Raw genomic sequence first — 17,359 nt, forward strand, 5'->3', positions numbered from 1 at the left:
TGTACAAAGCAAGTTGATAAGCAGAGCTCATTAAGTTTCTGCTATACTTTCTGAGGAGGCTTCTGCAGATTGAGATGGCAAAAAAAGGCTATTCGTGCTGCTTATAAGTTGGTCCCTGAAGCTTACTGGCAGAAATTTCAGAACCCTAGTGGACAGTCTGGGCAGACTTCTTTAGAATTAGAGAGGGTAAAGCAAATTGATTTTGATCGTTGGATGCGGGCATTAAAGGTAGCGGCTGCATATGAGATCCTTGGGGAAATAATGCTTCTGGAAGAATTTAAAAATTCCCTCCCTCTGTTAGAAAGAACCCATGTAGAGAAGCAGAAGCTTTCAACAGCCAGATAGACAGCTGAGATTGCTGATGATTGCAGCTGGGAACACTTTGGGATCTCCTCCTCGGGCCAGAAACAAAGATGCTGAGGGTGGAAGTAAGTAAGGCCCACAAGCCTTTTGTGCAGAATGCTGGAAGTTGAGGGGTAAACCCATAGGACATATTTGGGTACATAAGACCAATGCAGAGAAAGGGACCCTGACCGGGAGTACGACAGATCAGGCTGTAACTCTGACTGCAGGTGTAAGGCCAAGTACAAATACTGCTGTGAGTGTGGGGGTTGTGAATAAGACACCCGAGAGTTATAGGGAATTCTTGTCAAAAGGATAAGCAAGCACAGGTGTGTCTGGTAGGGGGAGTAAGGAATGAAAGCGATAGTGAGGATAAGGCAGAAGGAGGCTTAGGCAATTTTCAAATTGAACTTTCTACTATCAGGTTAGCTAATATTAAATTGTTAGGGAGATTAGACACTATGCTTTCATATTTAGATGCATAACAACAAGATGACATAACAAGGGTACTCACAGCATTTAAAGGAGTCTGTAGGGACAAACCAGAATGTAGGGGAATCCTTTCCTATAAAACAGCATCCTTATTGCTTGGGTCCGGAGAAACAAGCCCAGGTAAAAGCAGAAATCCAATCATCATCTTTCTTCATTGGCCTCCTTGTCTTGAGAGACAATGGGTAAGCACCTAGAGGTGGTCAGTGGTTTGTGAAGCAGTGCCTGGAGTGGCTATAAAGGCCAATTCTAGAGTGACAGACTCTTCCACAGGCGCTGCAGATAAAATTGGTTGTCGGGGCTGTTACACAGTTGGCTCTCTCCTTATGCTTCTGTCTTTTTTCCTGCCAACTGCTAAGTCTCTTTGACTCGCCACTCTTTAGCCCTGCCTTTATGGCTGTACGCCAGCTCTGGCGATCACTGGCAACTGACTCCCACAACTTGTGGTCAATGTCACAGGACTTCATGTTGCGTTTGCAGACGTCTTTTAAGTGGAGACATGGACGGCCAGTGGGTCTAATACCAGTGACTCGCTCGCCGTACAATGCGTCCTTGGGGATCCTGCCATCTTCCATGTCGCTCACATGGCCAAGCCATGTCGAGCGCCACTGGCTCAGTAGGGTGTATATGCTGGGGATGTTGGCTGCCTCGAGGACTTGTGCATTGGAGATACGGTCCTGCCACCTGATGCCAAGGATTCTTCGGAGGCAGCGAGGATGGAATGAGTTGAGATGTCGCTCTTGGCTGACATACGTTGTCCAGGCCTCGCTGCCGTAGAGCAAGGTACTGAGGACACAGGCTTGATACACTCGGACTTTTGTGTTCTGTGTCAGTGCGCCATTTTCCCACACCCTCTTGGCCAGTCTGGAAATAGCAGCAAACGCCTTTCCCATGCGCTTGTTGATTTCTGCATCGAGAGACAGGTTACTGGTGATAGTTGAGCCTAGGTAGGTGAACTCTTGAACCACTTCCAGAGCGTGGTCGCCGATATTGATGGATGGAGCATTTCTGACATCCTGTCCCATGATCATTTTCTTGAGGCTGGTGGTTAGGCCACATTCGTTGCAGCCGCAATCCTGTCTGATTCTCTGCAGACACTCTTCAGTGTGGGATGTTAATGCAGCATCGTCAGTAAAGAGGAGTTCCTTGATGAGGACCTTCTGTACTTTGGTCTTCGCTTTAAGACGGGCAAGGTTGAACAACCTGCCATCTGATCTTGTGTGGAGGAAAATTCCTCCTTCTGAAGACTTGAATGCATGTGAGACCAGCAGTGAGAAGTTCCCAAACGGTGTAGGTGTGAGAACACAGCCCTGTTTCACGCCACTCAGGATAGGAAAGGGGTCTGATGAGGCACCGCTATGCTGAATTGTGCCTTTCATATTGTCATGGAATGAGGTGATACTTAGTAGCTTTAGTGGACATCTGATCTTTGCTAGTAATCTGAAGAGACCACTTCTGCTGACGAGGTCAAAGGCTTTGGTGAGATCTATGAAAGCAACGTAGAGGGGCATCTGTTCATGGCATTTCTCCTATAGCTGGTGAAGGGAGAACAGCATGTCAATGGTGGATCTCTCTGCCTGTAAGCCACACTGCCTCAGGGTAGACATGCTCAGCTAGCTTCTGGAGTCTGTTTATAACGACTCGAGCGAAGACTTTCCCCACGATGCTGAGCAGGGAGATTACACGCTAATTGTTGCAGTCACCGCGGTCTCATTTGTTATTGATAGAGGGTGATGATATTGGCATCGTGCATGTCCTGTGGTACTGCTCCCTCATCCCAGCACAGGCAAAGCAGTTCATGGAGTGCTGAGAGGATAGCGGGCTTGGTGCTCTTGATTATTTCAGGGGTAATGCTGTCCTTTCCAGGGGCTTTTCCACTGGCTAGAGAATCAATGGCATCACTGAGTTTCGATTTAGATGGCTGTTCGTCCAGCTCACCGATGACTGGCAGAGACTGGACTGCATTGAGGGCGGTCTCAGTGACAACATTATCCCTGGAGTACATTCTAGGTAGTGCTCCACCCAGCAGTCCATTTGCTTGTGTTGGTCAGTGATTGTGTCCCCTGATTTAGACTTGAGGAGGGCGATCTTCTTGTTGGTTGGCCCAAAAGCTCTCTTAATGCCATCAAAGATTCCTCTAATGTTTCTGGTGTCGGAGGCCAGCTGAATACGACTGCATAGATGTTGCCAGTAGTCATTTGCACAGCGCCTGGCTGTTCTTTGTGCAGCACTTCTGGCTACTTTAAGTGCTACGGATGTTAACTCACTGGGGGCTTGTCGTTCAACAGTGCAGTGCACTTAGCGGCGATGACAGGTTCCAGCTCTTCAAAGTGAGATTGAAACCAGTCTGCATTCTGCTTCTCACATTTGCCAAAGGTGGTCATTGCTGAGTGGTGTCTCTGATGTTGGCCCACTTGGTCTCCTGCAGGAGTGTTTTGAAGGGCTTTTTCAAGTGAATTTAGAAACTTATGTAAACAGCTGTGGATAAGAAATTCTGTTAGTGTTGATACGCAGGCGGCCCTTCTGCTTGGAGTGATGTAGCTTCTTTGGTTTGAGTCTAACTTTGCTGCACACCAGGGAGTGGTCGGTGTCGCAGTCCACACTGTGGAAGCTGCGTGTGATGTGGACACTGTTTATAGAGACTCGCCTTGTGATGATGAGAACCAGCTGGTGCCAATAACGTGATCTTGGGTGTCTCCATGAAACCTGGTGACAGGGTTTAGTATGAAAGAACGAGTTGGTGATGCAGAGGTTGTGATAGGTGCACAACTCCAGCAGTCTCTGTCCATTCTCATTCATCCTTCCAATGCCATAGCGCCCAAGGCAGGAGGGCCATGAGTCATGGTCGGCCCCAACCCTGGCGTTAAAGTCCCCCAGCAGGAACAAATGTTCGGTATTAGGAATGCTACTAATGATATTATGGAGTTCCTTTTAGAACTGGTTTTTAACTTCAGGTGCGGAGCAGAGTGTTGGAGCATAGATGCTGAGTAGGTGTACTGGACCAGAGGTGGTGAGCAGTCGGATGGACAGTGTGTTCCGAGCCATTTGAAGGTGGCTCTATCATGCTGAGCAAAGAGTTTCTGATGGCGAAGCCCACTCCATGCTGTCTTGGTTCTTCAGGATCCCTACCTTGCCAGTAGAAGATATAGTCTTGCTCTCCTAGAGATCCGCTCACGGGGAGGTGTGACTCCTGAAGTGCTGCAATGTCCATTTTGAGTCTCCTGAGCTCGTTGTTAATGATGGCGGTCTTCCGAGAGTCATTGATTTGTGTAAGGTCTTCCGACAGGCCAGGACACACAGTTCTGACATTCCAGCTTGCAAAACGAAGGGCTGGTACTTTCTTTTCTTTGTTTGTAGTGCTGTTTGGTGCGTGTTATAGTCCACTTGTCGGGCAATGACCCTGAGCTCCAAGCACCCATTGAAGCAGGTGGGCTGTGGCGGGATAGAACCTTACTGACTTGGGGCTGCCCGGTTTGAGGCGGGCGGTAGCTGTCCAGTGAGATGCGATGACCTCTCCCACTGACAAAAGCAACCCGTGGCGCCCAATCTCTATGCCAATTGAGCTGGACTTATTACCTGTAACTGCTGCCTTCCGTGTTGTGTCAGTCGCTGTGAGGCGACTATGGAGTGACCTCTCCATGGCGCATGCCTGGGTGGATGTATGGAGGTTGTGAGTTACCCAAGCGTCAAAACCCCCTCTCTGCCTTCCTAGTGGGGTCCAAAGGAGTGCAGAGTACGACGTTTGGCACCAGTATGGCTGCAGGAACTGCCGGAAACATGCCAAAGGTGACACATGACCACCTTAGGGGTTTCGCTCCGGATTTTCTGTTAGAATTTCCTTCCTTAGCCTTGGTCTCTCCTGAGATGCCCATAAGACAGTGGGGTTGTTAGCTGCTATCCCGGAGCAGAGGCCCTAACAAGTAAACTGTGCGATTTCATGGAGGGAGAGGGAAGGGGGTGTGAGGGGGGAGCTGGGGAGGGAGTGAGAGGGTGCGAGGGGGGTGTGGGGAGGAAGGTGGTGCGAGGGGGGGCGAGGCGTCCGGCGGGGGTCACGACCCCCAATATTTGTTGGAAAATCACCTCATTGAACCCAGTCAAAGCAGCTGGAGTTCCCTCGTGGTGTTGGCACCTAAACCTGACAGTTCAACTAGATTCTGCAACAGGGCATCTGTGGTGTCTGAGTTGGGCAAGAAACAGCAATCCTCTTTAACCAATTGAAGAGTCCTCAGATTGATGGAGTCTAAATCAGGTTTAAATCATTTACTATAAGCAAAATAATTTAGAAAGGCAAGTAAGGTTAACTGAGTAAAAGGCAACGTATTTTGTTTTAAAAATATTAAATCACGAACACTTATTAATGTCTGAAGGACTGATACTCCACATTTCAAAAATTATCAAGACCAGAGAGTTTGTTTGGCAGTAATTATGACTTGCCACACCATTTAAAAAAAAAATTACATATTCCTATATGTATCGATCATATTCTTTCTGGTGTCTTTAGTGAGGAGTTTGCGAGCAAGTACCCCAACTTGATGCCATTGTATTGATTTCAGTGCTGTCTCTCTTGGTGGCCTGTTATAGCTCAGCCTGTGGAGATCTCTGATAGCAACTTAGTGACTTCCATATGTAACTGCACATGTATGGATGCCAGAAGTTGCACTCTGAACTACTTCAGACTGGTGAGCCTCACTGTTAGATAATAGCCTGGAATTTTCATAAGTGTCAGTAAAATGGTGTGGTTTACTAACGCTTTCAAAGGTTTATGGCAGAATCTCAATGTTGCTAAAAGCCTTTTCTCGTAAAACCCCAGACCGGTTTCAGGAATTTAAAAACAGCACGCTAAACATGGGCACAGAATTTCTGTGACGGGAGTGGTGATGTACCCTATAAAGTTCACACACAGCAGGACAGATCCCATCTGGACAATCGCCACTCTATCCGTCTACTCAGTCAGAAGAAGAATGACTGAAGGAGTCATCAACAGTGCCTGCATGCAGCACTTGTTCATCATTGGAGCCCCTGGCCCCCATTGTGGTGGTTCACAACCTCTCTCTGCTTGTCATTCTTTGCTGTATACAGCAAACAACCAAAAGATTTGAGGCAAGAATCGTGGCTATGCAGTACTGTAACCTGCACCTCCATATGCTACCATTGTGCAAGAATTTTAACACTGCAAAATGTTTGGTACATGGTCAGAGAGATAGCAGGTCCTAATTAAATGTTTGACTTTGGAAATAACGCAGGTTAGTATTTGAAAGATCACCGAGTTTAATGCTCACCATCAGCCTTTCTTGTCACCTGAGCCTGGAAAATTCGTCTTTGTGGCTTTAAAGGAACAGGTCATCCTATCCACATTGCATCTTTGCAGCAATGTAGTATAATGCTCCTATTAGCATGTCAGGCAACACTATTTTTGTGAGCAGCATCATAGAGGTTTTATTGTACAGTATAGCCAAGATTTGCTATTGAGTTTAAGGTAGAAATTCATTGAATCTGGATTGATGTATGTACTGTCCACTTAAATGATTGGATTGCAACTTGCTGTCAAATGATTGTATAGATTGTAACTCACTATCAAATGATAGTTTATCATACATATATGTCTATATTATCTCTTGCTATTCCTTCTCCCTCAACATGAAAAGTTTATTTTATAATGAAAATAAAATTCTTTTTTGTTTTACAGGAGATGTGGTACTCAATAACCTGGAAGTAAAAGAAAATGCATTGGTAAGATGCCCTGTAAATTTTGTTTTGTATGGCAAATATTCTGTATCTATTGTTTAAGTGTTCTGCATTAAAAATAAAAATGAAAGGCTCAATGTAAGGTCCCATTACTGGAGTGGGGGGGCGGGGGGGGGGGTGGGGGTGGGTGGTTGGGATGAAAACAGACTGGTGGAGGTGTGTAACTTGTTGCCAGTCCAAGAGCTCTGGCTGTGAACTAGTCTAATCTTTGTCAAGAATCAAGTGTGGAGCTGCAAAGACAAAATGAAGGAGGTAACATGGAGGCAAAAGAAGGCCAGTTGTCCTGCCAAGCCTCTCCCTTCTGTGTACAATCGATAAATTTAATCGCCAATTTAATCTCCAAATGCAGTAAAGCAAAAACGGAACGTTCAAATGCTCACCATCTAATCATGGTCTTCTGTGCTTAAGACGGACATATCCTCATCCAGCCAAAAAGCACAGGAACCTTCTTTGATGTATCTACCCTTTTCTGAAGATAGTATTTGCCTTCCTAACATACGAAATAGGAGCAGGAGTAGGCCATATGGTCCCTTGAGCCTGCTGCACCACTCAGTAAGATCTTTGGCCTGAAATCCACTTTCCAGTCCGTTTTTATTCCCCTCTTCCCCATCCCACCCCCACGCCCCCAAACTACCCCCAATTCCCTTAGAGTTCAAAAATCTATCGACCTCAGCCTTGAGTATACTCAACGACCAGGGATGCAATATTTCTGCTAGTTGGCGGATTTCCAATATTAGGGTTTGGGATATCTGCCATTGGCTTCTTCTGGCCTGCCAAAACTATTAATCCGGCCCTATCTTTGATTGGTGTCTGTGACTGACAGTGGGCTGCCTGGATGGGGTGAGCGCTGATTGGCGGTTTGCGGCACAGGTGCGCTGGGATCGGCCGCCCCTGCAGTTTTCAGGTGGTTTGGTGAGTGAGCGGAAATGGCTGCTGTGTGGGGTGGAGGGGGGCCGTGGGTGGGGAGAGAGGGAGACAGCGAGGCCAAGGGGAGAGGAGGAAGTGGGCCAGCCCACAGCCAGTGGTGCTGAGGGAGCACACAGAGTCAGGCAGCTTGTTAAACCAGCACTGGCCTGGGGAGCAGAGAGAGAGGGAGACAGAGCAGCACAGGGTGGAGGGGAGGGAGACACTGGGGCGGGGGGAGGGGAAGGGAAAGACAGATGCAGAGAGCGGGGAGAGAGACTTGGTGGGGGGAAGAGAGAAACACAGACACGGTGGGGAGGGAGAGACAGAGGGGGAGAAAGAGAGAGAAGCACAAAGAGAGAGAGAGAGAGAGAGAGACATGGGACCCAGAAGGAGAGGGGAGCAAGACATCTATCCTGAATAATCCATATCGCTACATCAAGTATGCGGGTAGAAATTGACTACTTGTGCAAGCAAAAGCAATGCCAGGTATCTCACTTAAATCAGTGTTCAACGTAGTGACAAGAAAGTAAGTTAATAAATTAGTCTCATTTAAAGCTTGATCAGAAAAAGGCACCTTTTTGTCATTTTGAGTAATAGCAAAATAAATTTCTAATGCCTTGATCTTTTTGAAATTTGCTCACTGGTCCCCTCTGTAGGACAAAAATTGTCATGTGATCCCTCACGCGAAAAGGATGGACACCCCTGCAGTTTCTGACCTTTAGACCTAAAAGACCGGCTTTTTTTTTCATTTCGTTCCTGGGATGTGGGTGTCGCTGGGTAGGCAAACATTTGCCTTTGAGAAGGTGGAGGTGAGTTACCTTCTTGAACCACTGTGGGGCAGGTACACCTACAGTCCTGTTGGGATGGGAGTTCCAGGATTTTGACCCAGCGACAGTGAAGGAACGGCGATATAGTTCCAAGTCAGGATGGTGTGTGGCTTGGAGCGGAACTTGCAGGTGGTAGTGTTCCCATGCAGTTGCTGCCCTTGTCCTTCTAGGTGGTAGAGATCGTGGGTTTGGAAGGTGCTGTCTAAGGTGCTTTGGTATGTTGCTACAGTGCATCTTGTAGATGGTACACACAGCTGCCACTGTTAAAGCCTGGCTCGGGTATAAAAACCCGACCCAGGCCTGACTCGACCACAGCCAACCCGGGCCAGAGTCCTTTAATTTATTTTGCGCCGCACCCGACCTCAGTGCCGTTAATCCGTTCCGGCAGCAAGCTATTCTTGCAGATGGAGTTGTGGGGAATCTTGGGTAAGTCTGATCCCGTAACTTCGCGGTAGCAGCACTGACCAACCCGACCCAACCCGAGCCCAAATGCTGGACTCGGAATATAGACCCGACCCGAACCCAACACTTCGTCAGGTCTCGTTGGGTTTGGGTCGGGTAGCCAGGCTTTAGCCACTGTGTGTCGGTGGTGGAGGGAGTGAATGTTTGTTGATGGGGTGCCAATCAAGTGGGCTGCTTTGTCCTGGATGGTGTTGAGCTTCTTGAGTGTTGGAGCTGCAACCATCCAGGCAAGTGGAGAGTAATCCATCACACTCCTGACTTGTGCCTTGTAGATGGTGGACAGGCTTTGGGGTGTCAGGAGATGAGTTACTCACCGCAGGATTCCTTGCTTCGGACCTGCTGTTGTGGCCACGGTATTTATATGGCTACTCCAGTTCAGTTTCTGGTCAATGGTGACCCCCAGGATGTTGATGGGGAGGGGGGATTCAGCGATCGTAATGCACTTGGATGGGAAGATGGTTAGATTCTCTCTTGTTGCAGATGGTCATTGCCTGACACTTGTGTGGTGTGAATGTTACTTGCCACTTATCAGCCCAAGCTTGGATATTGTCCAGGGCTTGCCGCATTTCTACACCGAATGCTTCAATATCTGAGGAGTCGTGAATGGTGCTGAATATTGTGCAATCATCAGCGAACATCTGACCTTGTGACTGAAGGAAGGTCATTGATGAAGCAGCTGAAGATGGTTGGGGCTAGGACACTACCCTGAGGAACTCCTGCAGTGATGTCCTGGACTTGAGATGATTGACCTCCAACAACCACAACCATCTTCATTTGCACTAGGTATGACTCCAACCAGTGGAGTTTCTCCCCTGATTCCCATTGACTCCAGTTTTGCTGGGGTTCCTTAATGCCATACTTGGTCAGCTGCTGCCTTGATGTCAAGGGCAGTCACTTTCACTTCACCTCTGGAGTTCAGCTCTTTTGTTCATGTTTGAACCAAAGCTGTAATGAGGTCAGGAGCTGAGTGGCCCTGGTGGAGCCTAAACTGAGCGTCAGTGAGCAGGTTACTGCTAAGCAAGTGCTGCTTGATGGTAATGTCGACAACACCTTCCATCACTTTACTGATTGAGAGTAGACTGCTGGGGTGGTAATTGGCCAGGTTGGCTTTTTCCTGCTTTTTGTATACAGGACATACCTGGGCAATTCTCCATATTGCCGGGTAGATGCCAGTGTTGTTGCTGTATTGAAACAGCTTGGCTAGGGGTGCAGCAAGTTCTGGAGCACAGGTCTTCAGTACAATTGCCAGAATGTTGTTAGGGCCCATAGCCTTTGCATTATCCAGTGCCTTGTGTTGTTAAACGGAGTGATTCGAATTGGCTGAAGTCTGGCATCTGTGACGCTGGGACTTCAGGAGGAGGTCGAGATGGATCATCAACTCGGCACTTCTGGCTGAAGATTGTTGCAAATGCTTCAGACTTAGAGTCATAGAGAGATACAGCACTGAAACAGGCCCTTTGGCCCACCGAGTCTGTGCCGCCCAACAACCACCCATTTATACTAATCCTACATTAATCCCATATTCCCTACCACATCCCCACCTTCCTACACTAGGGGCAATTTACCATGGCAGTTTACCCATCAACCTGCAAGTCTTTGGCTGTGGGAGGAAACCGGAGCACCCGGCAGAAACCCACGCGGTCACGGAGAACTTGCGAACTCCACACAGGCAGTACCCAGAACTGAACGCGGGTCGTTGGAGCTGTGAGGCTGCGGTGCTAACCGCTGTGTCACTGTGCCCCCCAGGCATTGTGAGGCAAGGGAGGAGATTGCAGGGGCTCTGACACAAACTTTCAATCATCATTGAGGATGGGGATATTTGTGGAGCCACCTCCTCCAGTTAGTTGTTTAATTGTCCACCACTATTCACGACTGGATGTGGCAGGACTGCAGAGCTTAGATCTGATCCATTGGTTATGGGATCGCTTAGCTCTGTCTATCGCATCCTGCTTACGCTGTTTGCACGCAAGTAGTCCTGGGTTTAGTTTCACCAGCTTGGCGCCTCATTTTGAGGTATGCCTGATGCTGCTCCTGGCATGCTGTCCTGCACTCTTCATTGAACCAGGATTGGTCACCCAGCTCGATGGTAATGGTAGAGTGGGGGATATGCCAGGCCATGAGCTAACAGATTGTGGTTGAGTACAATTCTTCTGCTGCTGCTGATGGCCCACAGTGCCTCATGGATGCCCAGTTTTGCATTGCTAGGTTTGTTCGAAATCTATCCCATTTAGCACAGTGGTAGTGCCACACAACACAATGGAGGGTATCCTCAATAGGAAGACAGGACTTCATCACCACAAGTACTGTGCGATGGTCATTCCTACCAATATTGTGGACAGATGCATCTGTGGCGGGCAGATTGGTGAGGACAAGGTCAAGTATATTTTTCCTTGTTGGTTCCTTTACCACCTGCCGCAAACCCAGTCTAGCAGCTATGTCCTTTAGGACTCTGCCAGCTCGGTCAGTAGTGGTGCTACCGAGCCACTCTTGGTGAAGGACATTGAAGTCCTTGCCACCCTCAGTGCTTCCTCCAAGCGCTATTCAACATGGAGGAGTACTGATTCTTAAGCTGTGGGGGGCACGGTAGGTTGTAATCAGCAGGAGGTTTCCTTGCCCATGTTTGACCTGATGCCATGAGACGTCATGGGGTCTGGAGTCGATGTTGAGGACTGCCAGGCCAACTCCCTCCCGACTGTATACCACTGTGCCGTCACCTCTGCTGGGTCTGTCCTGCCTGTGGGACAGGGCATACCCAGGCATGGTGATGGCAGTGTCTGAGGCATTGTCTGTAAGGTATGATTCCGTGAGTATGACTGTCAGGCTGTTGCTTGACTAGTCTGTGGGACAGCTCTCCCAGCTTTGGCACAAGCCCCCAGATGTTAGTAAGAAGGACTTTGCAGGGTCGACGGGGCTGGGTTTGCCGTTGTCGTTTCTGATGCCTAGGTCGATGCCAGGTGGCCCATCCGGTTTCATTCCTTATTGACTTCATAGCGGTAGGTACAACTGAGTGGCTTGCTTGCCCATTTCAGAGGGCATTTTAAGAGTCAGCCACATTGCTGTGGGTCTGGAGTCACATGTAGGCCAGACCAGGTAAGGACAGCAGATACAACAATCGCCATCATTAGACTAGCTTTTTAATTCCAGATTTTTATTAATTGAATTCAAATTCCACCTTCTGCTGTGGTGGGATTTGAACCCATGCCACCAAAGCAATACCCTGGGTCTTTGGGTTACTAGTCCAGTGATAATACCATGACCACCATTAAAAAAAAAAATGAACTGATGGGAACTACTGGTTCTGACTTTCAGGGCAGCTTCATTGTTTTCTGGTGCACTTTTGAAAAAAAAATCATGCTCACAGTTCTGGTGTTGAGATTTACTTCATCCTTCATAATTGTGATTTACTCACTGTATCAAATGCTGAAATATTGGAATGCTGAGGCCACTTTGGTGATTTTTATACAAATGCATTGGCCCACCATCTTGACAGTAATCGAGAGAAAACTAATGTTTCTATACACTTGAAATGGCCTGGAAGCATTTGCATTCATTACAGATCATTAACAGTGCTGTAATTACATGATTCCTTGTCAAAAAAAATGTTCAGACTTTTTTGTCTTCAGCCACTAATTTCCAGACCTGTTGGTCTTTGGCCACTCTCACCCCTGCAACAACTAACCATCCACAGTTCGCTGGGGTAGAGAATTCCAAAGATTCACAACCCTCTGAGTGAAGAAATTTCTCCTCATCTTAGTTTTAAATGGCTAAAAACCCCTTATCCTGAGGCTTTCCCGTAGTTCTAAACTCTCCAGCCAGAGGAAATAGCCTCTCAACATCTACCCTGTTAAATCCTCTCAGAATCTTGTATGTTTCAATGCGATCACCTCCCATTCTTCTAAACTGCAGACAATATAGGCCCATTCTACTCAATGTCTTCTCATAGGACAACCCTGTCATCCCAGGAATTAATCTAGTGAACCTTTGTTGCACCTCCTTTAAGGCAAGTATAGTCTTCCTTAGGTACTGAGACTAAAACTGTCCTCCGTGTTCGAGGTGTGGTCTCACCAAAGCCCTTTACAATTCCAGCAAGACTTTCTTACTCTTGTACTCCAGTCCCCTTGCAATAATGGCCAACAGACCATTTGCCGCCTTAATTGCTTGCTGTACCTGCATGTTAACTTGCTGTGTTTTGTGCACACGAATGCCCAAATCCCTCTGAACACTAATGTTTAATAGTTCCTGTTGGAGAAAATCCAGATTGTGCCCAATTGTTGAACAAATTCTCCGGACTCAGACGTTGAGAACAAACACTTTATTGCATGATATCATGGGCAGCGCACCTTTCCTAAAGGCGGTCCAGTGCTACTCCCCAAAAGCTACAGATCGCCGTGGACTTCTATAGTATAAAAGAGGCAGAGCTAACAGTTTCACAATTAGATAAGCACCCACAAGACTGCCTACGTAACGGTGCACCATGCAGGGTCCGAGGTCAGCGAAACATCAGTTTCAACAATAACAAGCTAGTTCCTTAATTCAATAAAAACAAAATACTGCGGATGCTGGAAATCTGAAACAAAAAACAAGAAATGCTGGATTCACTCAGCAGGTCTGGCAGCATCTGTGGAAAGAGAAGCAGAGTTAATGTTTCGGGTCAGTGACCCTTCTTCGGAACTGTCGGAATGCCCACTCCAGACACCATATCTGGCCGTAACGTCTGATTGTGGTTAGCTGCTCTGTCTACATTTTATGACCATTGGTTAAAATTAGCTACAAGCTGTGTCCTGTTTTTCTGCTTCTACAAAGTTGCATGACAATTAGCAAAGCTCAGGAAAATTCTCCAACAGTTCCTCACTATTTAAAAAATTATTTTATTCCCTATTACTGGAAAATATTTTCTCTCACTTCCCCACATTATACTCCATCTTTTGCCCACCCACTTAACCTTTCTATGTACCCTTTGCAGACCCTTTGTGTCCTCACAGCTTACTTTCCGACCTAGCTTTGCATCATCAGCAAACTTGATGCATTACACTTGGTTGCTTTGTATATCTCATTGATATAGATTGTAAATAGCTGATCATTATGGCACTCCACTTGTAAATGCCTGCAAAGCTGAATGACCTGTTTATCCCTACACTCTGTTTTCTGTCCTTTAACCAATCCTCTATCCATGCTAATAGATTACTCCCAAACCCATGGGTCCTTATCTTGTACAACATTTTGTGTAGCACCTTATCAAATGCGTTTTGGAAATCCAAGTAGACGACATCATCTGGTTTTTGTTTATCTACCCTACTAGTTACATCCTCAAAAAAAATCTAGTAGATTAGGCAATTATGCTTGACAAATCATTAAATTATGGTTTTTGAAGTTTATTGTCACCACTTCAGGAAAGGTTCCAGCATTTCCTGATGACTGATGTCAGGCTAGCTGGCCTGTAGTTCCCTGTTTTTTCCTTCCTTTCTTGAAGAGCAGTGTTGCATTTGCTACCTTCCAATCCACTGGGACTGTCCAGAATCTAGGGAATTTTGGAAGATCACAGCCATTTGTCCACTATTTCTGCAGCCATCTTTTAGAATCCTAGGATGTAGGCTGTCCGATCCAGAGGATTGGTTGGCTTTTAGTTCCATTGTTCCTGTACTTTTTCTTGACTAGTTCAGGTCCGATATCCAAAATCTGGCACCTTGAGGACCAAAACCATGCTGAATTTTAGATTTTCCTGGATTTTGGACAAATTGAGCTGGCGACTGCCTTCTGGGTCAGCCAGAGCTCGAGGATACTACCGGCCTTAACTTATTACCCGTCTGCGTGCTGTCCTTGGCCAACTGGAGCCTGGTCCTGGGACAGGGAGCGGGGGGTTTTTGCGGGGAGGAACTGCCAGTCGCTGCTGCCATTTCACAATTTTAAAACAAGTTGGGTAGAAATTGATTGAAAGAGAAAATTAAACTTGAGAAGCATTGACTTACCATTACTCTTTAAGGAGGATACTATAAAAAGCTGTGTCTTCAGTCTTTTCAAGTTTAATTCAAGTAATTATGATCAGTTGACGCTAAACTTTTGTTGCATCTGAATATTTTCAAAATTGTCTGGTCTTTGGACAATTCCGTTTTTTGTGCAGCTGGATTTTGGATATCGGACCTGTACTAATTATTTTAAGTTCCTCATTTAGAACAGGAACTAAAGCGCTATAATCTCTGGCTTGTCACCCGAGCCACTTGCAAATAGGTGTAAGGATAACAAGGTTAGGGAGGTGAACACGTAGCTGAAGGAGTGTTGCGGGAAAGAAAGGTTGCTTTTTCATGGGAGATGGGCATCAGTTCTCTGACAGGAAGAACTGTACCATTGGGACTGGCTCCACCTGAACCAAGCTCGGGCCAGATCCTAGTGGAAAGAATAAATAGCACTTTAAACTAGTAAATGTGGGGAGGGGCCAGGTGGAAAATATAGAAAACAGTCAAAAAGGGAGTACAGTAAACTGTCAAATTGTGCTTTAGAAATAACAGGTTAAGGGAAAACTGAAAGATGTAAAGTAATTAAACCAGGAATGAGAAATGGAAATGTGATGAACATCAGAGCAGAAGGACAGGTGGGTGGCCCAAATAAGCGCTCTTTATACAAACGCACATATAAGGAACAAATTGAATGAATTGCAGGCGCAAATTCAATTTGGAGGGTATGACATAGTAGCCATTACTGAGATGTAGCTGTAAGATGGTCAGCACTGGGAACTAAATATGGAAGGTTATAAGCTCTTCAGGAAAGCTGGAGGAAAATGTTGGGGGGGGTGGGGGTGGCGCAGAGGTGGGTGGTGTGGCCTTGATTAAGAATGAATTCACTTCAATGATAAGAGAGGACATGATGAGAGACACACAGACAGTGGAGACTTCATGGGTAGAATTAAATAGAAAAGGATTTACAACCAGTTGCAGGTGTGCATAGTCCCCTGGTAGTAGTTGTGAAGTGGTAGAATTTATAAATGTAGAGATTAGACAAACTTGTCGTGAAGGCAGAGTGATTTTAAGCTGACTAGCTCATGTTCGAAAGCTGGTGAATTTCTTGTATTCAGGCTAGTTTTCTGCAACAGTGTCCTAGAACCAACAAGTAACATTGCATATTAGATTTAGTAATAAACCAGATTGAGTTAACAACCTAATGGTGCATGAACAAATATCTAATAATGATCCCTATGTGATTGAGTTCAGTGTAGAGTTTGACAGGGAGAAACATGAAACAGCTACTATGATTCTAGATTTGGGTAAGACTGACTTCCATGCATTGAGACAGAAACTGTCCATAGTAAACTGGGAAAATGTCGACCGTTAAAAACAAATCAATGTGACGTGTACCATAAAGAATTTAATATGATGCAGAACCAGCTATACCTCTATAGGGCAAGCACACTAATGGCTAAAACAAACAGCTATGGACGAATAAAGAGGTAAGAAACAATAAAAACTAAAAGAAAAAGCATACAAAACATACTAGATACGAAGAACAGCAAGAGGTGACAGAACAGATGTAATTAGTGGAGTGGTGCAAAGATCAATGTTGGGGTCTCAGCTATTTACAATCTGCATAAATGACTTGGACAAAGAGCATGAGTAATGTATCCAAATTTGCTGATGATACAAAGAGGCTGTAAGGGATTACAGACAGGTTAAATGAGTGGGTAACAAGGTGGTAGATGGAATATAATGTGGAGAAGTGTTATTCACTTTGGTAGTAAGAATAAAAAAGCAGAATTTTTTTTCAAAGGTGCGAAACTTTTAAATGTTGGTGTTTGGAGAGACTTGAGTGTGCTCGTACTAGGAACACAGGAAATTAACATGCAGGTACAGTAAGCAGTAAGGAAGGCAAATGGCATGTTGGCCTTTATTACAAGGGGAGTGGAGTACACGAATAAGCAAGTCTTGCTATAATTGTATAGGGTTTGGTGAGATGACATCTGGAGTACGGTGCACAGTTTTGGTCTCCATATCAAAGGAAAGATATGCTCGCCTTGGAGGCAGTAAAGCAAACGTTCACTAGATTGGTTCCTCGGATAAGAGGGTTTCCCTGTGATGAAAGAATGAGTAAATAGGGCCTATACTCGGCTGGAGTTTATAAGAATGTGGGGTGATCTCGAAGGGGCTTGACGGTAGACAGTGAGAGGTTGTTTTCCCTTGCTGGGGATCCTAGAGCACGGTCTTAGGATAAGGAGTTGATCATTTAGGACTGAGATGAGGAGAAGCTTCTTTTTAATTGTCTATGCCAGAGGGTTGTGGATACTCCATTGTTTATTGAAGGATGTGGGGAGCGGGCGGGAAAGTGGAGTTGAGGTAGTAGATCAGTTATGATTGTATTGAATGGCGGAGTAGGCTCCAGGGGCCTTATGGTTTACTGCTGCTCCTGTTTCTTGTGTTCTTAGGTAGTAAAAGATGCAGAATGAGCATGAAAAGAACTTGCAAGCGATATCAAAATCAATGCACAATTTTTGCAGTTATATTGGGGAAAAGAGGATAGTCAGGAGCAATGTAGGCCCCTTGAACTGATAACAGTGATAATGAAAATAAGGAAATGGTGGCCATGTTAAATTACTTTGTGTCAGT

General features: G+C 46.1%; 1 protein-coding gene across 1 annotated transcript in view; it reads left to right on the top strand.

Moving 5' to 3' along the window:
• The window catches only part of vps13a (vacuolar protein sorting 13 homolog A), a 609,759-nt gene that overhangs the window by 30,575 nt on the left and 561,825 nt on the right, over positions 1-17,359 (top strand). The window contains exon 2 of the mRNA XM_068029994.1: positions 6,518-6,561. Within this exon, the coding sequence (XP_067886095.1) occupies positions 6,518-6,561 (44 nt within the window). The remainder of the gene's footprint in view (positions 1-6,517; positions 6,562-17,359) is intronic.

This window comes from Heterodontus francisci, chromosome 4 (assembly GCF_036365525.1).
Source record: "Heterodontus francisci isolate sHetFra1 chromosome 4, sHetFra1.hap1, whole genome shotgun sequence".
Classification (NCBI taxonomy): Eukaryota; Metazoa; Chordata; class Chondrichthyes; order Heterodontiformes; family Heterodontidae; genus Heterodontus; species Heterodontus francisci.